General features: G+C 32.0%; 1 protein-coding gene and 1 long non-coding RNA gene across 2 annotated transcripts; both read right to left on the bottom strand.

Annotated features, from left to right (window-relative positions):
* Window positions 1–1,751: 1,751 nt before the first annotated feature.
* LOC127714574 (uncharacterized) lies at window positions 1,752–12,704 on the bottom strand. Its single transcript, XM_052220644.1, has 2 exons — window positions 12,650–12,704; window positions 1,752–4,067 (listed from the first exon to the last, which is right to left on the bottom strand). The coding sequence occupies exons 1-2, from the start codon at window positions 12,654–12,656 to the stop codon at window positions 2,146–2,148; spliced, it is 1,929 nt and encodes a 642-aa protein (XP_052076604.1). The 5' UTR covers window positions 12,657–12,704; the 3' UTR covers window positions 1,752–2,145.
* LOC127714575 (uncharacterized) lies at window positions 8,212–11,583 on the bottom strand. Its single transcript, XR_007987799.1, has 3 exons — window positions 11,382–11,583; window positions 8,500–8,598; window positions 8,212–8,250 (listed from the first exon to the last, which is right to left on the bottom strand). It is a non-coding gene; the product is annotated as an uncharacterized LOC127714575 (long non-coding RNA).
* Window positions 12,705–27,835: the final 15,131 nt, after the last annotated feature.

The following is a 27,835-nucleotide window of genomic DNA, read 5'->3' as shown; positions in this document are numbered from 1 at the left end:
TCTGAATATTGGAACTTGGTGTAACAGCACTTGAAAATAGAAAAATTCATAAAAACATAACTTATCCAGACTTATTTTTGTAATATCTGAATCACCAAAACGATTTTTTGGTGTATTAGTGTACAACCTTATAGATCGAGTTTGCGATTTGCTCTTGTTGATTAACATGAGTTTGAAAATCCGGTTAAAAATTGTTTGTCAAATCTGAAAGTCCTGAAAAACCATGAAAAAGATCTTAACAACCATTGACAAATGTCTGATTTGGAACAAGTAAATTTAACTCATTTATGGAATGATGATTTATTTCAAATATACATAATATATAATAAAAATAATAATTTTTTTATCACAAATCAGATATTAACAATAACGTTAGATTCTGAAATTTAATCAAATATTCAACAACATATATTTTTCTGCATCTGCACTTTGAATTATTTGGTAAAACAAATATTATAATAATAATTGAAAGTATATATGCATGCATATTTTTATGAAAATAGTGCAATTAATTTTGTAATTTTGTATTTCACATCATTTTTGTTCTTCTTGAGTCTTTTTAGGTAATTGAATATCTTAAACAGATAATATTTGTGAATGTACTGTTTTTCACAAAATATTATATATGTTGTTACAGCAATAACTAGTACATCAGAAATCGAAAGTTTTACATTATTCGTAGTTATGTCAATGCTGAATATCTTTAATTTGAATTTAAAAAAAAAACTACGTTAAAAAAAGGAAAATATGGGGTAAAAAAAAACGAAGTGTAGATAATTTGCATTCTTTTCATAAAGAATTGTTGCACTACCTTACATTTTTTATTAATTACTCATTATTTGGTAATCATTCCAATGTTTTATATTTTGTCTTATTTCGTGATGAGATAACGAAAACAAATGATGTGTTAACTCAACTTTTCATTTACAAACCATAACCATTAGTACTTCGGTTTCTAAATAATTCTTCCCTAAAGTTTCACACGCGTACACAGTCAAAATAACCTTAATGAACATAACTAGATGACGCTAATAACCCCTTATTCTTATAGTATAAAAAAGTTCCTATTGTCCATACAAGAGAGGCGAAAGATTCCAAAAGGACATTCAAATTCAGGAGTCGATAACAATCTGACAATGCTATGATTGATTTTATCACGTTTAGCACGTCAACGTCAAATTGACCTTAATAGAACATCTGTCTATTACGGAAGAAAACATTATTCAATCTATGCACATGGGTGGTAAAATATGGACTATACATAACAAGAAAATAAACATTCAATGACATTTTTAAACGTGTATACCAAGCAATTTCGGCAAGATACACAACAATAACGGACACAAACTCAAATTTTCAAAACTGTAACAACATAATTACATTATACATATAGTTTAACTTGTGTTCAACTTATTTCACATTGTATAAATAGCTATGTCAATTTTGTGAAATCTGTAGGTCATCTTTTCCGGTGTCTAGTTTTGTTGATTTATTATTGTTTGCTTGGCGCCCAGGGCAAAAGCAATATTTTGAAATGTATTTGTCTATATCATTGAGATAACAGTCATACTGTTAATCTTTTCATTTAGACAAAAATTCTCAAGCTGAGAAGTCGTTAAAAAGTCAGTTATGAATATAGAGCAAAACTTGTCAATCTATTATCGTTTTCACTTCACATGAATGTAATATGATTTGCAGTTACCAGCTAATTCAACAAGCAGATTTGAAAAGTAATAAATTAACTAGATCCATACAAATTCAGTCTTTACTTCATTTTATGATACAGTGGAATTGTGAAATGTACATTTGAATAATGATTAAGAAACAAAATTAAAACCACGTCCATCAGCAGTAGAAAGTCCATCAGCAGTAGAAGCAGCAATATAATCATCATCTTTAAATTAAAAACCACCATAACTTGAATACATGTCAGTCTAGGTGTAGTGATTTATTTGAATAAAATGAATAGGTGTATACATCTTGAACATGGCTATCATTTGTTTTCCTCTTATTTACAAACTTTAAGACTTACAGTAACAAAGTATACATTAAATTTGAATATAACAGTGTATGGCATTTGATAAAATAGTAAGTTGTTTGAATAAAACATTACGGTAATCAAAATATCATAATACATAATCCCATTCAGCTTATCAATGACACTTTTCGGAAAGAACTGTTGTACCTTTTATATGGATTTAATTCTATTGATTGCAGAAAAGCTTGGCTCGCTGATTCTATGTCGCCTAACAATTGAAAACTTCTTCCGAGGATGTAGAAAGATGTAGCTTTGAATATGGGAGTGGCTATAAAATAGTTTTCATCTATAGTCAACTGTAGATCCCGGAGAGAATCCCAGCATTGCCTGCTATTTTTTAAATGATAATGACACAAAAACCGAAGAAAATGAGAATAAACTATTGGAGGAATCAATTCGTATATTTCCTTTTGTAGTTCATCTGGTTGTAACTTACAGATTTTGAAGATCACTAAATCTAATAGTAAATATTTACATAACTGAACATAAGTCATTTCACTAAATACAGGTACATTAACTAGTTCACAATGAATATCTGAAAACTGCATGAATGGATGAAGTTTTTCCGGTGTACATTTTAATAGAGAATACTGGATAATGTGAAGAGCTGTTTTGTACTGTTTTCTTTTATAGAAAAACGAAGCTAACATCAGCCATCCAGATACAGCGTCGTGACGTGTTTTAAGAAGAAGAGTACTTATATAACTATTATACTCTTTATAAATAGATTTATTACATGACATATCCTCCAATTGTAGAAATCGCTCACTTTTGAAACAAAATTTTGACAAATAGTATGTAGACAAGTATTTGATTTTTGAACTCTTAGTTGACAAGACCTTGTATATCACTTTTTCCAAAACAGAATGAACAATATTAAGAAAAATGTCGCAAGACAAAGTTTGTGAATCTAATAATCTTTTAACACTCATGGCATCTAAATACCTTGTCTCCTTGCTTTTATCAGAGGCCAATACATTCAAATTTGAGATTTGGTCCGACAATAAGATACATTGCCAACCATAACTTTTTAGAATATACAACTTATTCAAAAGTGTTTCCTGTGCTTGTCCTTGTATCTTATTCTCAAATAAATTATTCTCAGGAATAAAATAATGCGGACAAACCTTGTACTCAACACAATATATGAGCCTCCTGAAACATCTCATGTAACAAAATATCAAGTTTTCAGGTTTCCATTTTGATAAAGGTAATTCTTCGCATATCCAAAATAATATTGTTTTCATGAAATATGAACAAAGCAATTCTTTACAATCTATGTCTAAAGCTATAACGTCTTTTAGAAGAATTTTCATAAGTGCATAGCATAGTAATTGTGTATGTGTAAATGAATACATAAGTAGTTTTTCGCCAACGGAAAATGATATTCGCCATTCTAATTCTTCTTGTGTAGATCCTTTCACACCTACAGGTACAAAGAGAACCCCGTGTTTCACAATACTCTGTTTAACATCGCACCTCGGCCATGAATTATTTGATCGTGTTACCCAATGTATTGCTGGTTTTATCCAAAATTTACAATGTAAACAGTTTGCATAGTCAAAAAATCCATCTTCATCGGAAACACATGGCCCATGTACAGTGGAAAACGTGTCGGTTGAAAACCTTTGTTTAAATGAAAGGTTTGAAAAGTAGTAATCACTAGCGATATTTTTACAGTCTGCTAAAATACTCGGGCAATTTCTGTTCACTAGACGTAACTTAGTGAAACCTGGTTGTGTATCATCCAGTTCCATTGCAAAATGTATTTTATCAGCATTGAAATCCATGTGTGTGTCTTCACATACCTCAATATGTTTTAATACCGCCATTATATCTATATCACTACCACGCATCTCTAGTCCCTCTCCAAAACTTCCACTGGTAATAAATGACCACTTCTTGTTGCTCTGAAAATGATCTCTGACATTGTTCATCATCCTGAAAGTTTTTACATGCTCTTCTGACCCAACAACGTTCTGACATAGATAATGATACAAAGCTATTGATGTATTTTGTGTTGTTGATTCTGTAAAACAAATTGATTAAGTGTGTTTGAAAAGTCTTAAAAATTGACTTAAGATTTACTTATTTCTTCATCACATCTGGCAAAAATTGTATAATTGTGTATGGAAATAGTTGTAATATAACTACTGAAAAAACCCTTATGCTTGAGTTTTGTCATACCTCGACAGTTGGTCCAATTGTTCATAATATATTTTAATCAAAGCTATTAATTGCTGCATCCTCTGATCAGAAAAAATGTGCGTCAACATTAATTCAAATGGAACACTAAAACTATCTTGCTATGTCCATTTTCATTATTATGTGCATTTAGATAGTTCGTTTAACGTGGTTGAGCTTTTGAATTTGCCATTTGATTAGAGACTTTCTGTTTTGAATTTTCCTCGGAGTTCAGTATTTTTGTGATTTTACTTTTTACTTCATTGTATTGTGTCAAAACGTCGTTATATGATGTGCTTTCATCGTTGTTATAGTCAATAAACAACATTACGATTAGAACGATCAATTATGTAGCTATCGTTTGGAAAACGGTTGAGATTTGAAAAGAGATAAACATTTGCACATTTGTTCCACGTTTTAAAGAAAAACCACATGTCATATTATTGTTCAAAAATTATCAACATATGATTTGCAAAGTTTAGATATATGGTAACAGTTATAAAAATTAGGTGCCCTCGACATTGAGGATATTCTGCATATTTATATTCTAGAAATGTGAATACTGTTTCTGATCTAGCAGATACAGTCTCGTATCAGCTTCTGATGTGCTTTTTTTTTAGAAATAAATCCAATAGTACAATGTCACAAAAATCAACGTTTTAACCTTATCTGGTAAATATTTAGATCAATTTATACAAGAGCTGGTTGGAGAATACCCCGACTACTTTGTGAGTTCGAATCCAGGTAAGGAAGGTAACTATGCTCGATTCCAATCTTATTTAATTAGACTTGTCAGTTTTCCAACCGTAGGTTGGTGGTTGTATCTGGGCACTACGGCTTCCTCAACCAATATAAACTAACCGCCTTGAGTTAGAACACAGGTGCTAAAAGTGGCGCTAAACAACAATTAATCAAGTAACTAACTAATCAATAATCCATTCCGGCATCCTTACGCATAAGTAGAAAATTTTATCACAATCGTTTGGAAATATGATACTTTAAAATACCTGTTGTTTAATTGATATAGGAAATGAATTAAGTCAAAGCGGCAATTCACAAAATGGGGGACGACATAAACCGGTACAGCTTTCTTTTAAAAAAATAGTTATTTTATCATATTTTCGCCGCAGCTGAGAATTTCTTCAATCATCTCCTATTTTAATGGATGTAAATCTGCCTCCAAAATGTTCGAACATTTGACTTTTGTTAAATTGCACTGTCTCATTTTATTTTATAAATTGTCCCTTCGGAAGCTGATATCAGGTGGGAACTATATATCAGAACCAGTATTCTGGCACTTCAAAAATAATAAATGCAGAAGATCATCTGGAAGATCAAATATGTGCACCCTAGTTGCTGAATACAAAGTCGAGGACTAATAGTTCACTATCTTTAACAGTATGTTGATTGTAATAGACCCATCGATTAAACCTATTCTTTGCAATTCATATTTTGACAATTTTCCAACAATTGTATAACATGTGATTTTTCTTGAAAACGAAGTACCAACGAGCCAATGTTTATCTCTTTTAAAATATCGACCATTTTCCAAACGATAGCTACAGATTTGAGCCAGGTTTATAGTAATTCCAGAGAAGCAGATCAGAATCAGCTTTGCCGTAGATAGTTATCGTTCTAATAGTCATCATTCGTAATTATGGTTATTGCCCATAACTACTAAGAAAACCCAACATATAAGGACGTGTTGACATCATTTGATGAACTAAACAGAAGATTCTAATGCAACATCGCTTGTTACGTTCAATTTGATTGGATAACGTCATATATTTTCATGGCATCAATTGACAATTGATGCTATGAAAATGTACGCGCAAGCGCAGACGACGTATGACAGATTTTAAATGTATGATTTGAGGTTGCTTTCTGTCAGTTTCATTAGAATGGAGATAACAATATTGTATTTTAAGCTCCGACGGCATCAATTGGTGATTTGAAGGTCGCAAATACCCGTTTACTGGCTCCACTAACGCGTCGCCAGTAAACTTATTTTGCGACCATCAAATCACCAATTGATGCCGTCGTAGCTTAAAATACAATACAGTTATCTCCTAAATATCATGATTGCTCAACACAAAATGACAAATGCATATCATATAAAGGTAAATGCATATCATAACACAAAATGACAAGTGCAAATCATATAATGAAAATAGGCATGATACGACGTTTTGTGCGTCCATAAAACCATTTACCTTACATTGATTGTTCTTGTCTGTTAATTTAATTTCTTAAATAGTACCTGCTGTCGAATCTCTAGCCAAGGGAAACAAATTTTCTAGAAATAGGAATCTCAATAGAAAAAACTACCAAAGATAGATTAAGAATTGGTTAAAGATTGTAAATACTTGATTTAGTATGGTTCTGACTTGGTGAAGTATGGTTCAGACTAAGTCGAATCAAAGAGTGGCATTTCTTTTAATATATTACAATAAAAATATATATATATCAAAACGTCCATTTTTAGCAAAATTGAAACCTGTCTATATTAAGAGAAAACTAAATACGAAATACGAGTGCATATGTTTGTGTGGGTTTATTTGTTTCGTACTTTTAACTTCCAAGGTTACATTATATTTAATAGAGGGCTTACACAATCAAATATACTTCAAAAATGTTCACAAATATGTGTTATACAGATAACTTGTCGTTTTGTTTTGCTGCATATAAACATTTTGTTTAAAGAGGTGACGTAAACTCAAATGTTTTATTTAAACCATAGTAGAATATGCAATATTATAAAACTGTCTTTCCATTGGGTGAAAAGGTGGTGCTCTAATGACAGAGGATCCGGACCGCCAGAGCTGGAAGCGGAGCCTTTTTCTAGGATATAAAGAAAAGCATACGAATAGTAAAAAAAAGTCAAAACCACGTCCTGATGAAAATTAGGAAACCTTACCCAGCAGGCACAACAACGTTGATTCAACATTGAATAAACGTCAGATTTCAACGTTGAATCAATGTTGAAAAGTAGTGTTGGATTGAAAATTGATATGACGTTGATTCAACGTCAGCTCCCAACGTTGAAAATAGGTTGAATTTTGGTCTAAATTTGGTCGGTGTATGTTGAAAACTAGTCGATTGCTGGTTGAAATGTGGTCAAAGAAAGTTGAAATCAGGTCGAGTGTTGGTTGTACTGTGGTCAATGAAAGGTGAAATTAGGTCGAATGTTGGTTGTACTGTGGTCAGTGTATGTTAAAATCAGGTCGAATGTTGGTTGAGTTATGGTCAGTGTATGATGAAATCAGGTAGAATGTTGGTTGGACTATGGTCAGTGTATGTTGAAATCAGGTCGAATGATGGTTGAACCGTTATCAGTATATTTTCAATGAGATTTCTGCTTGTTCGAATATTTCCCTTTTTATATTTCTCTACATCTTATGATTACAGCTAATTTCCTAATGCATGTAGAGTAAGACTTTGGTTAGCTTGCTTGCTTTGTTTGTATATTGTACAACTGTTATTGGGATAACGTCCAATCAAATTTTAAATATAATTTATACAGAATAACTATGCCTGTCTATATTGTTAGCAGATGTTAATCTTAATTACAATGTTTGAGCTAACGTTTATACAAACATAGCAAGCAAGCTTACCAAAGTCTTACTCTACAAGCATTAGGAAATTAGCTGTAAGTGGAAAATAAGTCATTCCCTTTGTTTCGGTAATACTGGTAAGGAGACCACTCACTTCTGAGTCGTCTGGTATTTATAATACAAGACTTGACAAGAAGAACAGGCACAACTTATTAACCTTACCAGGCATAGATAATCTTAAACTTTATTGTTGTGTCATACACAAAATATGTTTGTGACATAAAATAGTAGTTATACAACAAGTTGCTCACATATGCATCTTACAATTTCAAACAAACAAAAACTGAATACTTAATTTTATTTAAAAAAATTAGTCCTTCTGCTAGACACATTCCCAGATATTTCAGGGGCATATTTTAGGCATCTTGCACAGTAGTTCCATATTGTGGTCTCCGTCATTCGTAACTACAGCATCTGCAACAGAAAAAAAAATTGTACTATCTTTATCATATTAACTTGATTATTTAAAAATTTATCAAGAGCGACCATGTGTTTTTTTTTAAAAACTTGAGTTCAGATGGTAAAGAATAAATATTTTTAATAAAAAAAAACCTATACTAGATTTTAGTAGACAAAGATGCTAGAGCACATTTTAAAGAAATTGTGACAAAATCTCACACATTTTTAATGTGGAAAAACAATGGTATATATTTCAATACTCACCCCCTTATTATGTCAAACAAGCTTGAACCACCAAAGGCATGTTTATTCTTTTTACCCGATATGTATTTTTCAGACATGGGTTTATTGGTAAGACATCATCTACAAAAAAATTCTAAATTGTTAACTCCCTCTTTAACTTTAAAATAAAAACGCGTACAAAATTTGGACTTCCAAAACCTTTCATTGGGGACTTTCCGTTATGAATTTTAAATTCCTCGGAGTTCAGTATTTTTGTGATTTTACTTTTTTCATGAATTGGTTGAAAACCCTAAGTCCAACTATTTGTATTGTAGCATTACAGGAAATTTATCCTGCAGAATCCAACAAGATTCTGGAATCAGTGGCGGATCCAGCAATTTTCATAAGGGGGTCCACTGACTGCATAAGGGGAGCTGCTCCAGTCTTCCTTCTGTGATTCCTTATATAATCAACCATTTTGTTCTCTCAAATGGGGCCGGCAACGTCCCTAACTCGGCCTCCGGGAATCAAGGGCTTTATAATTAATTTTAATCCTAAATCATAGTTTAAAGGTCTCACAATAAGCTAATGGGTTTTCAATCTTTTTTATCTTGACAGTCACTCATCATGAGATACAATACAGCATCACAAGCACCGAGATCTTGAGAGTTACTCATCTTGAGATACAAAAATGCCCCACAAGCCCCGAGATCTTGACAGTCACTCATCTTGAGATACAATAATGCACCACAAGCACCGAGATCTTGACAGTCACTCATCTTGAGAAACAATAATGTACCACAAGCACCGAGATCTTGACAGTCACTCATCTTGAGATACAAAAATGCCCCACAAGCACCGAGATCTTGACAGTCACTCTTCTTGAGATACAAAAATGCCCCACAAGCACCGAGATCTTGACAGTCACTCATCTTGAGAAACAATAATGCCCCACAAGCACCGAGATCTTGACAGTCACTCATCTTGAGAAACAATAATGCACCACAAGCACCAAGATCTTGACAGTCACCAATCTTGAGATACAATAATGCACCACAAGCACCGAGATCTTAACAGTCACTCATCTTGAGATACAAAAATGCCCCACAAGCACCGAGATCTTGACAGTCACTCATCTTGAGAAACAATAATGCACCACAAGCACCGAGATCTTGACAGTCACTCATCTTGAGATACAAAAATGCCACACATGCACCGAGATCTTGACAGTCACTCATCTTGAGATACAAAAATGCTCCACAAGCACCGAAATCTTGACAGTCACTCATCTTGAGATACAAAAATGCCCCACAAGCACCGAGATCTTAACAGTCACTCATCTTGAGATACAATAATGCACCACAAGCACCTAGATCTTGACAGTCACTCATCTTGAGAAACAATAATGCACCACAAGCACCGAAATCTTGACAGTCACTCATCTTGAGAAACATTAATGCACCACAAGCACCGAGATCTTGACAGTCACGTATCTTGAGAAACAATAATTTACCACAAGCACCGAGATCTTGACAGTCACTCATCTTGAGAAACAATAATGCACCACAAGCACAAAGATCTTGACAGTCACTCATCTTAAGATACAATATTGCACCGCATACACCGAGATCTTGACAATCACTCAACTTAAGATACAATAATGCACCGCAAGCACCGAGATCTTGACACTTACTCCTCTTAAGATACAATAATGCCCAACAAGCACTGATTTCTTTACAGCAACTCCAATTGTTATTATAAAACATCCATAAAACAACGCATCCTATATTGCATGATAGGATCCATACACTTTTTAGTTTTTCCGCAGATAAAGCTTTGGATGGTCATCTTTATTAGATGCTTTACTTTAATATAATTCAAAATAAATATTATTCACGTATAATTAATTATATTGATACATGTCATTTTATACCTAAATTCTTCATCAATAGATACTTTCGGCATGGTTGCTTAACGCAAGAAGTAGTTCAACTTTGAAACTTTGTTTACATTCTTCTTCAAACTGCAATAAATTCCAGTCTTTCGTGATACGTGTTATAAAATTAACGTATTCATGCATATAGGTTATGTTTAGATATTAAAACTAAAGGATCGAATATTTACCATTTCCTTGAATTTTTTGTGCTGTAATAATTCAATACTGTCAATTGATAAAGCATTTATTTTGACGTTATCATATACCAGAGACATATATACCTGCATCATACCAACTTTGAAATTAGTAAGATTGTGTATTAATTTGTTATGGTCACACGTGTTTCTTATCTGCCGTATTGCTTCACTTATACCAAGATTAATAAATCCTCGGAATACATGCTGTGAGTGACATCTATTCTGATCAAAAGAAAAGATTTTTTTTTGTTTCAAGGTCAAGAATGCCATGTGTTGTAAATCTTTTGACTTTTAACTACATCAACATATAAAAGAGCGAGTTTGAGATCACATAGGTGCATTTCAATAATTGGTTTTAATTATTTGCCAGATGAATAAATTCTTCAATTTCTACGATGTTCCATGGTATTTAAAAAAAATCCACCTTTCTGTATCTGCAATGATAGAATACTTTGCCATACGCTTTAGCTTTTTGCCAAATAATTGTTCATAAACCCCATCCCCCTTTTTCAAGTTTTTACATTATAAGTTGCCTCACCCAATTAAATGTACAAATATATCTTAAGGTCAAAGTGTTCCCCGATGCTTCAAAAATTTGTATCTTGCCTGCTGGATAATGACAACTACGTACATGTATAATTATAAATTATATCCGATAGATCTGCTTAAATCACTATAGTATACTCATACTTGCTGGGACAGCGAATAATTACAGCTACATTAATGTTTATATTAATTAATTTATCATATAACTATCATTAAAACAAACAATAAATGATAATTATACTTACTTTGCACTGCTTAGAGCAACTGTTAACTTGTTGTGGTAATCAAATTGGCGCAAATAAATTCAAAATGTCGGCCTCATACGCATGCGCCAATCGGAAAAAGAAATCTGTTTCGCGTTATTGAAATATTGTATCGCAATTTGAAGATTAATTTATATATGCAACAGTAATCATTGAATTTATTCAAAAACATCAGTAAACCAATATAAATAAAAAGTGAAATAAAAGCAAAAAGAACTATACAAAATTGGTTCAATCTCATCTTAAATAAAAATTTCGGTCGACACTTAAAGTCATCAACCTTAAATAAACCTTTTATCAACGTTTTATTTTCAACCAATTAAAGCATTGAAAGCATCAACTTAAACTCAATGTTGATTCAACGTTGACAGTTCAACGTTGATGTTTTTAACCACAAATCAACGTTGATTCAACAACGTGATTTAAACGTTGATAGGATTGACGTTGATACAACGTTGGTTTTACGTTGATCAACGCTACAACCAAATTTCAACATATTTTAAACGTTGGTTCAACGTTGCGTGCCTGCTGGGTAGTCATATCATAGAAATACGCTACCGTACGTTCTAGTTAGCTTTCAGACCGTAATTTCGTCAGTTTTCAGAAAGATTAGGATATACACTTTTCATACGAACGTCCTGGAACCTGTGCTTTCTCCATGCTGTAGGATGAGATTCTCGGAAATTATTTGTTTTCCTTTTTCCTGTTCTTTCAACCTATATTTTTTTCTTATTTGTTTTTTATAAGGCATAATAAATGTATCCGTACGAGCATGCCAGTTTCTATCATTCAACAAAGATATAACAAGATGAAGTGTATACAAGGCATACAGACATATTTTGTTTTAAGTTTAAGGTGGAAACACACAATTAGGAATGTAATTTCGCATTTTTGCCACGGTGTATTTTTTTTTAAATATGAACGTTTTTGTGAAAACAAAATCAGTTCTAGGCAGGTGGTGACTAATTTAGCCTTCAAAGTGGGTTTATAAGAACATCACAATTATTTTAACATGTTGTGTGGGCTTTTTGCTGTTTAACTGTCCGTATTTTCATAGCCAGACCGGCCATAGCCTCAGAAACTAATGTAATGCACATATATAATTTGTAAGAAAGGGAAAAAAAATTATCAGCCTGAGGGTAAATTTTTAATTCCTAACTGTATATTGCTATTTTTAGCTAAAGTTTGTTGTAAAGGAACCGAGTTTTGAATAGAAACCAATTGAATGAAATGAGAAAATGCGTTATTACCTGCCATTTTGGTTGTAAACTCTAACTTTATTTACCTGGTAACGGGGACTTCCCTAATACCTACTTTCGTTTCTATTTATAGTTCATAGAAAATCCATATTGCAAACATAAGTTACATTTCAAAACACTTTACTGTAATTTAATGATATACAAGACATTTAAAACCTACACTTCCTGTATAGGGATATTTAAAAAATAATTTTGAAATTAATTACACACTAAACATTTGACTATGTAAAGAGATAATACATTTTCAATTACAGATTTACATTGTTTTGAATGAAACTCTTTATAACGATATTTTGTAGTTATTTAATAATTCAACTTTCCTTTAAAAGGAATTTACGAACAGCTCTCATCATATTATATTTTCTTATTTCTAAAAGGTTTCATGCAACAAAAAAATGTCGTTTTCACACACATGCATTCATCAGAATTAAACAAAAATAAACAATTAAAAAATTTCAACAAAATTACCATGATTGTACCGATTTACTGAGTTAAGCCTTTTGCAAATGATTTTTACAGTTTCTTCTTATGTTGTGCTGCAATACCACTATCCTAGGTACGGGGATGGGGTGGCGATGATGGGGTGTGTTGATTACTCACAAACATGTTTAATCCCGCAACATTATTTACACGTGTGCGCCATTTATAGATTAGGATCCTGTTAATCGTTGGTCCAGTCGGTTCAAGTCTATCATATATAATTTAAGATATGGTATTTTTACAATTCTGAAGGTCGTACGTAGAGCAATAGTTATTGCCTTTAAACACGCCATTCGAACACTAAGGGATATTATTTCATTGGCGATTATACCACAGCTCATACTTAAATGCGGTAAGAATTGTTTAATTATACTTTTAAATAATATTTATCTTTTTAATACGGGTTAAAGAAATTAGAGCAGTGTACTGGTTGTTTATTATCGCGTGTTATACATCTTTCACGATAAATGCTTGTCTGTAAAATATTCAGAACAAGATAACAAAATTGTACACAATGCAAAAGCATTAAAAATGATTGAGAGATGTTGTTACATATTATGTAGAGTTAAAATGTCTATACATAATCTTTTATAGGTACCAAGATGTTAACATAAATTTATTTCATTTGGTAGTTTATTCCGAAGTATCGAGGACCTATATGTAAATGATGTTTTTTTCAAATTTTTATAAGGTCTCTCGCTACATCTCAACATTGGATGCAGAAGATCGTTTTTCCTGTGTATGTTTGTTATTGGACTACCTATCTATTTAAGGAATGTATGTGTTTGATTATAAAGAAATAAATGAACAAGAATAAATTTGTGATAAGAAATCCTAGATTTAATCGATGTAGCTCTTTGAATAAATTTACAGTATGTGCTAACATTAGTACATCCAGTGAAAACCTGCGAGCTCTTTTCTGCATCTTCACAATTCTATGAAGTTCATTTTCATTACCATATCCCCATATTGAGCAACCAACATCATGTATAGACAGAATATAAGCATTATTAAAAAACTTTCTACTATAAATATGTTGATGTGTATAATAGTGTGTAATCATAATTTGGAAGGTAATTCGGTGTTTGCTCTACCACTGTTCATTTCAACAAACTTTATGACAATACCACTATACCAATCAGAATGAACTGTTTTGCAATGTAAAAGAAATGACTTTACTTTGTAGTCACGTATTATTTGTGAAATATTTATTGTTTTAAAAGAGCAAATTTTCTGTTTAAAGTCTATAACTATGTAGACTTTTAAAGCCCAAACCCGCTATTGCCTAAAATACGCAAATGAAAGATCCAAAAACTATACAAATTTAGAACGACAGAAATTATAGCAAATCTTTTGGTTGACAAATTTTTGTGAGTTATTGCAAACAAAATGAACTTAAAATATCTGACATATTCTCCCTACCCAGTTTACCCCTATTATTTATCATGATTTGGACCGGTCATTGTTAATAAATCTAGCACAATTTGATATGAATAAGTTATTATTAGTTTACCTTCAAACTGTTTATGATTTACATACATGATTATTGATTAAATCATAACGTGCATGAATGTGCAGAGTAACTCAAATGACCTTCAAACTGGACATTGGATGAGTCCATATTATGTTTTATTAATACAAGTGAAGACATGAAAGGTAAGAATTGCCACTTCTTTTATTTGCACATTTTCCGAATACACAGCAGATAAATTATTTTTAATAGCCTATTGCGGAGAGAAAAGGGAAAAATTACAAATAAGACGTTTTATTCCATGAAAAATACGGGGTCCGAATATCGCTAAGTTATCAAAAAATAGGGACTTTATGCATTATCTATATAGAGACCAGTTTCTGTAATTTTACATTTTACAAAATCAATGTCGTAAAGCACCAAAGACCCATCGAAACAAAACCTAATACATATATTTAAGTTAGTGTTGTCAAACCGTACAGTTTTGCCTAACCGGTTACTCGGATGATCGTTAGACCGATTAATCGGTTAACCGGTAGTTAAAGTTGATGTTTGAATGCCTATCTATAGTACCCTACAAATGTACGTTTTTATAATACGATGAAAAAGTTTGTCCTTTGGCATTATAAGGCTTGTCTGTGAGGATTCCTGGCGAAGATTGACTTTTGATAATCCAATACACTGTATCAACTATGGATTTTGTAATAACCTCAGATTGAAAAGTAAAAAAACCTTTTGGATCTCGTCGAATTGAAAATGTCTGAAACCGATGATTCTTTCATTTTCTCTTGGTGTCTCAGAAAATAATGTGGAGTGTTTCAGTTTGAAATAATGATTATGCCTGTTACTCGCCCATCAAGTATACATTATTTACATTCACTTTGATTTGTATTTCGCAATTTTTGAGTTGGCATTTCGTTTAAAGTATGACAAAGCCTTGCACGATGGAGGTTCCACATTCAGATGTGCGGGGTCTACGCAACATTATATAAAAAAAATGAAATAATGAACTAAATTGAAAATTTAATTTGATTTCTGATTTAAAGTTACTATTTAAAAAATACATGTACACTAATTATATTTACTTAAGATCTTGCCCCGAGCTGACAGACAAGTTGTTTAAGTTCTAATTGATTTTGTGTGTTTTGAATTAACAATAGCAATCAATATACTGGACGATTGATCTGTCAAATTAATTACCACGACGATAATTTTTAAATAGAACAACATTATTTAATGATTTCAATACACATTTAAATAAAATCTATTAAAATTGAAAAAAATCCGGTTAACCGGTTATCGTTTTTGGTATTCGATATTCGGTCCTTCCGAATGTTAACCGATTAACCGTTGACAACACTAATTTAATTACACTTTTAGATATTTGGATGATATTTGGACTCTCAATAATGATGATTTCAGTATGTAAACTACCGAGAGTTATCAAACCAAGCTAGTTTTAACAATGAACACTGTCTTATTATAATCTTCATATCTATATCTCTAGCGTAAAGAGGAAATTGATAAAAAAAACAATATTTTTCATTTCCGTTTTAGACTGGGACGTTCCCTTGGCGCCATCGTATTGTGTTTGTATATCTTAACTTGTTAGATTTGCTCGAGTATGTAATGACGTTTTTGATTTAAATAAAAGAAATCTCTGCAATGTTGAAAATTATTTCACCTGGGTTTTCAATATCACAAACTTTTTATTAATTTTTATCATCGGTACAAGGACATCATACTTAAATATAAGTCAATTGCAGACATATTATACGTTAAGGTATTCCACATCCAATATTATATATAAAGCAACATGAGGTCGTCATTCACTTCAAAAGATAACAAAACCTTTAAACAGACTTATTCACGCGAGATAATGTTACGATACTGTTGTATGGTAATAAAAGATGGCATTTATTGGATTCACTTCCAGGGTCTTTAGATTACAAATAAACATATCTATTCTAAATCTAGTTGTTCGCATGGTACGGGTATAATATATGATGAAATGATGCTAAACCACTAATGGTAGGGATTGGAATTTATATTGATATGGTGAATCCATCAGTTTAATTGATGTCCTGAACTGGCATGCCAGTAACTGCTAGTAGTCCTTTGTTAATTTATGTTGATCATTGTCACTTTTGCTCTGTAACTTATTCTAACATCGGACTCATAGTTCTTTTAAACGGAGCTTTACAGTGCATTTTGCTTTGTGCTATTTCATTTCAAATTTGCTAGCGGTATGAGGGCATATGTTTGAGCCTGTCACATGTCAGGAACCTGTAGCCTTTGTTAGTCTTGTGTGTGTGTGTGTGTTTTTTATATTTTGTTCATCTATATGTTTCGAAATTTAGCATGCGTCCTTTTCGCTAAATTATAAAATTGAGAATGGTAATGGGGAATATGTCAAAGAGACAACAACCCGACCAAAGAGCAGACAACAGCCGAAGGCCAACAATGGGTCTTCAATGCAGCGAGAAAATCCCGCGCCCGGAGGTGGTCCTCAGCTGGCCCCTAAATAAAATTGTGTGCTAGTTCATTGAAAATAGACGTCACACTAAACTCCAAAACATATAAATGAACTAAAATTAAAAAACAAACTAGACTTACAAAGGCCAGAGGCTCCTGAATTAAGACAGGCGCAAAAGTGCGGCGGGGTTAAACATGTTTTGTGAGATCTCAACAATCCCCCTATACCTCTAGCCAATGCATGATAAAGAAACACATATCAATACGCACAGTAAAACTCAGTTTGAAAGAAGTCCGAGTCCGATGTCAGAATAGGTAACAAAAGAAACTAAGCAAAATGACAATGATACATAAATGAACAAAGGACTACTAGCAGTTACTGACATGCCAGCTCCAGACCTCAATTAAACTGATTTAAAGATTATGTCTTCATCATATGAAAATCAAGTACAATCCCTCCCGATAGGGGTTTAATATCATGCCATCATAAAATATATGAGAAGAACATGACCCGTATCATGCCAACAACTGGTTTTAGAATAAATGTGTTTATTTCCGATGCAAAGACCCTATGAGTGAATCAATATTAATACCAAAATATGCAATCCTTAATGACCTGACAACAGTATCGTAACTATATCCCTTCCGAATAAGTCTGTGTAAGGGTTTGGTTAGCTTTTGAGGTGAATGCCAACATTTTTGTGCTTTGTAAAGAATATTACCATAAAATATTGGATGTGAAATACCTGAACGTATAAGATGTCTGCATGTTGATTTATATTTACGAATGATGTCGATGATAAAATTTAGTAAATGTTTTGACTAGTTTGTGATATCGAAAATCCTGGTGTAATACTTTTTCAGTAATACAGAGATTTCTTTCGTTGAAATCAAATACGTTGTTACATACACGACCGAATCGAAAAAGTTGAGATATATAAACATCATAAGATGGTGACAAGGGAATGTCACCATCTAAAAGTGGATAATTAACAATAGGAAATGAAAAATCATCTCTTTTATCATAAATTTTTGTATAAAGCTTCCCATTTAAGATATAGATATCAAGATCCAGGAAAGAGCAGTGTTCATTGTTAGTATTAGCTTTATTTAAAGTCAGTTCGGCAGGATAAATCTCTTTAGTGTACATACTGAAGTCGTCATTATTGAGAGCCAATATATCATCTTGATATCTAAAAGTGTAATTACATTTTTGAATCATATGTTGTTTCAATGGGTCTTTGCTGATTTTAGTCATAAATTGTAACTCATAACAATACAGAAGCAGGTCCGCAATAAGTGGTGCACAGCTAGTTTCCATGGGAATTCCGATAACCTGACGATATACGGAATCATCATAGCGAACAAAAATGTTATCTAGTAAAAACTCAAGGGCAGTTATAATATCAAGGCAAGTCCAATTGACATAGTCCTTTTGTTTGTTGTTACTAAAAAATGACCTAAAAGAGTTCGAACATATATATTTGCATTCCGACTTTTTAAATGCCCATTTAATCAGGTGTGTGAATTTTTTCTTAATAAGATTATGAGGCAAAGTGGTATATAGGGTAGAAAAATCAAAACTTTGAACAGATTCAAAATCACCAATCTATCAAGTACTTCCGACGAATTTTTGACACTTCAAAAGTTATTAATTCCACTATTTTCAAAGGCCTTATTTGAAAAATTTATTACCAGGTTTTTGATTGTACCAAGTGTACTAGTAAGTAGAATAGATAGTTTAGTAGTGGAACAATGGCTTGAAGACGAAATAAATGTATGTTTGTAAGGAGTTTTGTGTAGCTTCGGAAGCCAGTACATAGTTGGAACTTTCATTGTATTTGGTTCTGCTTGTAGAGAGGTAGCTAAAAGTTTATGTTTGTTACAGATGTCATTTTCCGAAAATGGAGTCAGTTGGAATGTTGGTGAATTCGTGATTTCCTTTTTTAGAACCTCAATGTTAATTACATTTACATTACTGCAGGCTGAACCTGACAAATTTCCTACACCTTTGATGTTATTAATTTAACCATATGACATTGCAGTACATACTTGCCTTATCCAGAAATTCTCCGTATCTGTTCGGAAAGGCGTTCTTCGTGTAGGGTTATTAGTATAGTGGTACATTTTCTCAATGGTGCATACTTTCATGGATAAAGATGGATCATTATTCAGTTGATTAAAATAATTATAAAGTATCAGATTTTTATTATCAGACCGGTGTTGATTCTTCCTATTACGCAATGTCTGTCGATTTTCAAAAACATAAAGTAGCCCACACAAGGTACACTCTATTCCGTAAATACATTAATCGTGGAACAGTTCAGAGGTTCAAATGATTTTGTGTTGAAGGTTTTACCTGTTAAATAACTAGTGAATTCTGGGGTAATGATTAGAAGATTGCATATTTATTTTTCTTCTTTTTTTCTCTTGGCAATTTAGAATAATGGGAGCTGGTTCACTAGATGCTGGGCTTTTTAAACAGTCAAAAATGTTAACAGTACATGGTTTATTTTTTTGTAAAGTATTTGAATTCTTGAAGTAATAATTACCTTCTGGCTGTACATAAGTTAAGTCAGGTGTTTTGAGTAGGATATGCGATAGAACACACAAACAGAGCGCTACAGTGTTCCGTGTAGCAATATTTTAATTTATCTACATGATCTTTTTCGGTTCGGACCAACAACACAATAAACCACGATAAATGAATAGGCGGACTTCAAAGCAGTGGTTAAAGTCAGTAAAATATAACTAATGTCGAACGTCTCTAATATATATTTTTAATCAACACACGTCCACGCTAGTATAGAGTTATTTCACTTAATTAGACACTGATTGTCTTTTAATGAGTCAGGTAAATGTTTTTGGTTATTTTCCTTTAAAAAACTTATCTCACTGTGCGCCAAACATTGGCCGAATGTAAGACAATCATTATCTTATCGAATAATACCGCTATTCTGCCATGGTATTTTGTTTAACTTTTTTATTCTTTTGTGTTTGTGGATAACTTATATGTGTGTGTGATTACGATTGCTTATAGCAACAACAATATAGTAAGTTTTGCTCGAAACAACATTTTGAAGAATAGAAAGTATCAGAAGATAAATGACAGATAACAAATATTTTGTAACGGAAAGAGGAATCTTGAAATAAAAGAGAAATAATGCTAATTTCGTGTAAATAAAGGAAAAAAAAAATCAAAACATTTTAATTCTAGTATTTCTCTTTATAGTCAAATTATAAGTGTGTAATCGGTTTTTTTAATCATTATTAATATTACGACTCCGGAAGTATAGGTTTTAGACGTCTTTAACGTCACGGAATTAAAATAAACAGTCAGTGTAACGTAAATTTATTTTTCAATATCAATTTCAGATGACTTTATATAGAAACGAAAGTAACTATTATGGGAGTCCCCGTTTCCAATTCAGGATAAATAAAGGTACAGTTGTCTATCAAAATGGCAGGCAATACTTATAGAATAACACGTTTTCTCCTCTTCATTCCATTGTTATCTATTTCATACACTGTTAACTTCAGCTTAAACCATTTTTTTTCTAATCAAACAAATGGTGATAGCCTAAACATAGTAAGGTTAATTTTGTTGTCATATTCACATAGCTAGTTTGTGACAAAAAAGAAAACAAAAACAAAAACAAAAACAAACATAATATGGCATCAGATAGTTTTTATCAACAATATTAACATACGCAACAAAATGCTGTGTAATCAAGTTTATTAGCATACAAGACGAAATGTTCTTTAACCAACACTATAAACATACGTAACAAAATGTTCTGCAACCAACACTTTTGAAATAGAGGCGAAAGATACCAAAGGGACATTCAAACTCATAAGTTGAAAATAAACTGACAACGCCATGGCTAAAAAAGAAAAAGACCAACAGACAAACCGACAAACAATAGTACACATAACAATACATAGAAAACTAAAGACTGAGCAACACGAACCCCAACAAAAACTTGGGGTAATCTCATGTTGAGGTTTGTGAAGAAACACACATTTATTTCAATGATGATAAAATACTTTTTTCAATGGAAATCGAGGATACACAACCAGGTTTCACTAATTTACGTCTAATGCACAGTCGTCACTATGGTATCATTGAAGACTATGGTGAGATAGATGTTTTTTTTCTACTTTCAAACCTTTTATTTAAAACAAAGATTTTCAACCGACATCTTCTCGACTGTACATGGGTCATGTGTATCCGACAAAAATTGATATCTTGACTTTGCATACTGTTTACATATTTGTTATATAAATGACAACGAAACGAGATGTTCTTCAACCAACACTATAAACATACGAAACAAAATGTTCTTTAACCAACAATGTTAACATATATATGAAACGAAATGTTCTGTGACCAACACTTTTAAAAATAAAAGAAAAATAGAAATGTTTAATTACCCGCACTATTAACAAATGAAGATAAATTTTCTTCAACCAATCATATGAAATCCCTAAAAACAACAATTCTTTTAAGCAGAACTTGTGGCTAAAAAAGTTTATGCCTAAAACTTTATTATAAAAAACTGGACCATAACGCGGGTTGTTGTATAAATAGCAACACTATTTAAAAGAGGGACGAAAGATACCAGAGGGACAGTCAAACTCATAGATCAAAAACAAACTGACAACGTCATGGCCAAAAATAAAAAGACAAACAGACAAATAATAGTACAGATGACACAACATAGAAAACTAAAGACTAAGCAACACGAACCCCACCAAAAACTGGGGGTGATCTCAGGTGCTCCGGAAGGGTAAGCAGATCCTGCTCCACATGTGGTACCCGTCGTGTTGCTTATGTTATTACAAATCCAGTAAATAGTCTAATTCGGTAAGTCACATTCGTGAAAAGGGAAGGATATTGTAGTTACGACATAAGGAACATATCCGATATTATCTGTGAAACGGTTATTCCATAACGGTCAACCAACTCGTGATGGCGTCCGTAAAATTTACGAAGGGATGACTTCAACTTCACCATTTGGAACTCTTGGTTTAATAGCTTCCTTGTGAGCAGCAATCCTCTATCAAGGAAATCATGATAGGAAACACAAGCCCGGGAATAACGTATCAATTGGGAGATATATACTCCGTATGCAGGCGCTGCTGGAATGTTGCTACATAGAAATGGAAAGTTCACAATTTAAGAGTCATGACTTATCTAGTTTGTGATTTGCAAAACAGAAATTAACTGTATTACAAGTATAACTATTTAAATGTTAAGGTTTTTAGATTTTTGGCGACAAAAAATGAAAAAATACAAATTCTTAAATTAACATTTGTGCATGTTGTAAACATTCTCCTGTAACATTTTTAATGAATCAGCCACACAAAATGCACCGACAGCTTTGTATCATTATCTTTGTCAAAACATTGTTGGTACAGAGGAGCATGTAAGAAGAATCAGAATGATGAACGCTGTCAGAGATCATTTACAAAGTGACAAGTGTAATAGAATAATTACCAGTGGGAGTTTTGGAGAGGGACTCGAGATACGAGGTAGTGATTTAGATGTTATGTTAGTTATAAAGGGGATTGAGGTTTGTGAAGACATACCCATTTATTTCAATGATGATAAAATACTTTTTTCAATGGAAATAGAAGATACACTAAGTTTCACTAAGTTACGTCTAATGCACAGTCGTCACTATAGTATCATTGAAGAATGTTGGGAGATAGACGGTGATTTCTACTTTTCAAACCTTTTCTATAAACAAGGATTTTCAACCAACATGTTTTCGACTGTACATGGGTCATGTGTATCCGACAAAAATGACTATCTTGACTTTGCGTACTGTTTACATAGTAAATTATGGATAACACCAGCGAAACAATGGGTAACACGATCAAATAATTCATGGCCGAGCCACGATGTCATACAGGCTATTGTAAAGCATGGAGTTCCTTTTGTACCTATTGGTGTGAAAGGATCTATCGAAGAAGAATTAGAATGGCGCATCTCATTTTCTATTGCAGAAAAACTTCTTATTTATACATTTACACATACACAATTACTATGTTATACACTTATGAAAATTCTTCTGAAAGACGTAATAGCTTTAGATATAGATTGTAGAGAATTGCTATGTTCATATTTCATGAAAACAGTTTTGCTTTGGATATGTGAAGAACTACCATCATCAATATCCAAAACATGAGCACTTGATATCTTGTTACATGAGATGTTTCAAAAGGCTTATATATTTTGTTGAATACCCTGAGAATAATTTATTTGCGAATAAGATTCAAGGATACGTACGGGAAAAACTTTTAAATAAGTTGTATATTCTAAAGAGTTGGCAATGTATCTTATTGTCAGAACCATGTGAATTGCAATGCATTGACATTTGGTATGAGAAAAGGTTCAAGTAATTTACATGTCCAGAGTGTTAAAAAACTGTTAACTTCTATGACGAGTGTGGTAGACATTATACATACTTCTAATTTGTTTCTTTTGAAAAAAGTGATATGCAAGGTCTTGTCAAGTAAGAGTTCAAAAATGAAATACCTGTACATTTACTATATGTCAAAATGTCGTTACAATAGTAAGCAATTACTACCATTTGAGGATATGTATGGTAATAAATCTGTGTGTATTCAATCTTTTAATACATATTTCAAAATTATACTCTCTTACTAGAACCCAAAATGATCACTTATAAGTGAACAAAAAATGTATATCACAATTTTAAGTCTTAATATTTTAGTCTTAAAACTGAAAAAATCTGCTATCCCCCTTCAGATTTCTTTTGCATGTAAATATTATTAGAGTACTTTGTCCAAGATGTATCCCCTTTCTTGATTTATTAAAGAATTTAATTTGAAACGTTTACTTTTTGTTCAAATGCAAAAATGAAATCATCAAAATACCAGGCTTATAATTTTGTAACTCAGGGGCGCGTGAAATCTAAACAAGATTCACCAGATACGTTCAAATAAAAACAAGTAAGGATCAAAAACGTTGCCGAGCATAAACAAAATTTAGATCTAGAAAATAGCCAAATCTATCTAAGGCCAGCTTTGCCTGAGGGAGTTGAAACCTTAGTTTCGGTCTAAAAATATACGTCCTATTTTTCTCTTTGAATGAAATTTTACATGACAGGCATAAAGCCCTTCTAACAATTACCAGTTGATGCATGTGGCACAAGCTATTATAATTTAATTATATAAATTTCTAAACAAAAAAAGCATTTGGAAAAAGCATACAATAACAAGTGACTCTACTAGAGATACTGAATATCCTCGAATGTTTATAGCCTCGAGATAGCCTAGCAATTGCTGGTGTCTTAATAAAAGCTTTCTTCCGACCTTTTTTTGGACGATTTGAAGAATCATATATTTACGTCAAAAATAATTCTACATATTTCACTATTAAAAATACTTCCTTCATCTTGGAGTCGATTGTTTCTTTCGAAAGTAAATGATGATTTTATTTGCTAATGGCACGTATAATCCAATACAAAACTTATATTGATAATATGTTGTAAACCTATATTCAATTAACTGAAAATATATTTATCGGGTAAATAGTTTAAAAGTTCTCAGACTTCGGCATGATGTGAAATACAATGAAGTTTGTTGTTCATAAATTATAAAAATGTGTTCGTTTGTAAAAACATAATAGCAAGTTATAAAACTTATCTATGATTCTGTAGAAAAAAATTTAAAATATCTTGAGGGATTTGTATCAGTAGATTGTAATCAAAAGTTGTTTTACATGCTTGTATTTTCAGATCCATTTCCTAAATTGTTGACCTTTATGATAAATATGTTTTAGTGTGTTTTTGATCAAATAATTTAGTCATAGCTGTCGAATAAAATACATAAATAGAATAACAAATAATCAGAGTATTACATAGATATGCCAATGTTTTTTATTCAACATCACCATTGGATTCATGTTATTGATATGGAGTTCAAAACACTAGAAGCATGTTGTTGCTGTCTGCAAGTCGTGTAGAAACTACTTTTTTATTATTCTTAAAGTATAAATGCTTTTTATTTTTCAAATTACTTTGTCAGAAGACCTAAAGGTATGAGTATCATCTTCAAAATAGTGTTAATATTAAACAGTCTAAATGTGGTTTACTATCTATTTAACATGCTATACCCTATTTTCTTACATGTGTATGTCGTTTCCGAAATTTGAAACGGAGATCCAATGTTTCTAGATTCTTTTATCTTTACAGACAGTGTCTTCAAATATTATTCATTGAAGCTATTAAAGAAATAAAAAAAAAAAACTGAACGAAAAATAATTTATTCACAGGGTTTTTAGTGATATTTATAACACTAAAGTGAATTACATATATATTTATATAAACAAAATTGAAAAAAAAATTCTTACAAAAAATATTGAAAAAAAATCAGGATTAAATAGCAATTCTTAATTTTGGGTCTTCAATGCACTTCAATTTCGTACTTCATTTTAGCCTTTTGAACTTTTTTATTTGAGAGTCACTAATGAATCTTTTGTATACGAAACGCGCGTCTGGGGTACAAAATTTATTTATTCATTTATTTAAGCGTGTGTATAGGAGACATTTTAAACATAATGATACAGTTTCAAAGTGATGTTTTTGCATAAAAAATAACTCATTTCAATAGTTTCTTAAAAATTGTTTCTGGAATTCTTGTACATGCCATTCAATGAAACTAATATCATAAATGTTCAAGGAAATTATAATTACATTTTAAGGAAAAACTTGTTCATTATCTAAAAAATATCTTTTTCATACTGATTTGTTGGAAAAACCCGCAGTGTAACGTATGCGGACATGGTAATTGGAATGGAACATTTCTGTTTGTGCTACAAATAAAACTGAAAAAATAGGTAATCGGAAAATTCCATATAGGGAAATATGTTTCAATCTGTAATGCTATATAATCACATATCCTTTTCGGAGTACATGATATAAACCCCTGTTTTGGTGTGAGGTTGGTGTTGCTCAGTCTTTCGTTTCCTAGCAGTGTCTTGGGGACCTGTTTGTCTTATCGTGGTTTTTTGTTTTTTTTCACTGACATATTCTGCAATATTATATATGCCATTCAATGAATTTGATGTTATACATGTTATAAGAGTTTATATCGTGGTTTTATTCACTGACGTTGTCAACTTACCTTCGAATAATACATTTTGAGTGTTTTCTTTTGCCTTCCGCCTCTTTTCAAAATTCAATAAGATACACATGGTTTTGAACAATTCTTTCGTTATTACGAGTTCTCCGAGATCTGTAGTAGGTGTCGTTTGTCTTTTTGTTAATTGACAATCATAACAGCTCTCCTTATTTTAGATTAATTTTCAATAATATGTTGAAAATAAACTAATAAGTTTTATGGGAAAAAAAATCAAATCAATCAACTTACTGATACAGACACGTTTCTGTTAATTTCATTATAAAGTTCCGTTGATGACTGTTATCAACTTGAGGTAAATATTGTATACGTTCAACTTTAGTGAAAGGATGGAATGCAATGTGCTTATTCTGTTGTTAGATTATTATACATAAATGAGATACATTCAGGAATATGACAGTTGCTTTCCATACGTTCCTTTGGTTGATATAGTTTAGCGTTTGATTTTTTAGTGTTTTATGGTCTTCCCCCTTTTTGAATTAAGTTTTCAAAATTATTTTGGAATATGCTATATGTCGTTCAATGAATTTGATGTTATACATAAAATAAGTGTTAAAGGAAATTATATTGACATTTTTAGATTTTTATATAGAAAACTAAATTGAATTATGACCTACGAGGACATTTTAATCGTAATGTAACTTTTTTGTGTGTGTATGTATAAATGAAACAGAAAAAAGGTTAACGGAAAATCACATATAGATTAATACGTGTCTTTCTATGTAGATAATGTGATGCAATATAACCATAAGTAAAGCAGATAAACTAACGTTTTCTGAGCACATGATATAACCTCTGGTTTTGTTATGATGTTCGTGTTGCTCTGTCTTTAGTTTTCTATGTAATGTCTTCATGACTTGTTGGTTTTATAGTGTTTTTTTTCTATTTACGCTGTCAGTTTTTCTTCGACTTATAATTTTATTAGGGTTCTCGTTTGTCTCTCGCCTTTTTCAAAATTTAATAAAATACACATCATGCACATCATATAAAAACAAACCAAATGCATTATCCATTATCATGATTATTGCATTTATAATTCTTCTATATTGTATTCATCACAGGAAATAATTAAAAATAGATCAGTAGTATGTGTCATTTGTCTTTAACCCTTTATATCACATTCCTCTAAAACAAATATTACTAACCATATGGTATGGCGGCACATTAGTATTATGGAAACATTAACTCCACTTTCAGCACTATTATGCTATTTCATATCTGTCAGTTTGTATAGGTGCGGAAGCCGTGGTGACCGGAGAGAACTACCGACCTTCGGTAGGAAAACAAACAATCACTGTCAATTAAGATTGGAGTCGCTCGCACCTGCCACGTGCGGGATTCGAACTCACAACCCCATCGTTGACAGGCTAGTGATACTGTAGGCCCCTTCGAGAAATAGAAAATACTGGTGAACCTAAATTAGTTATTATTTCTGCGTACATGTCATATTAAGGAACTTCGGAATGAATATTTAAGTGACTTTGAAGTCTTAAAATAACCCTTCTGGAGCACCTATGATCACCCCCGGTTTTTGATGAGGTTCATGATGCTCAGTCTCTAGTTTTCTTTGTTTTCTTTTG

Source organism: Mytilus californianus, unplaced genomic scaffold, assembly GCF_021869535.1.
Source record: "Mytilus californianus isolate M0D057914Y unplaced genomic scaffold, xbMytCali1.0.p SCAF_9, whole genome shotgun sequence".
In the NCBI taxonomy this organism is placed as follows: Eukaryota; Metazoa; Mollusca; class Bivalvia; order Mytilida; family Mytilidae; genus Mytilus; species Mytilus californianus.
This window is presented reverse-complemented; position numbering and strand designations above follow the sequence as displayed.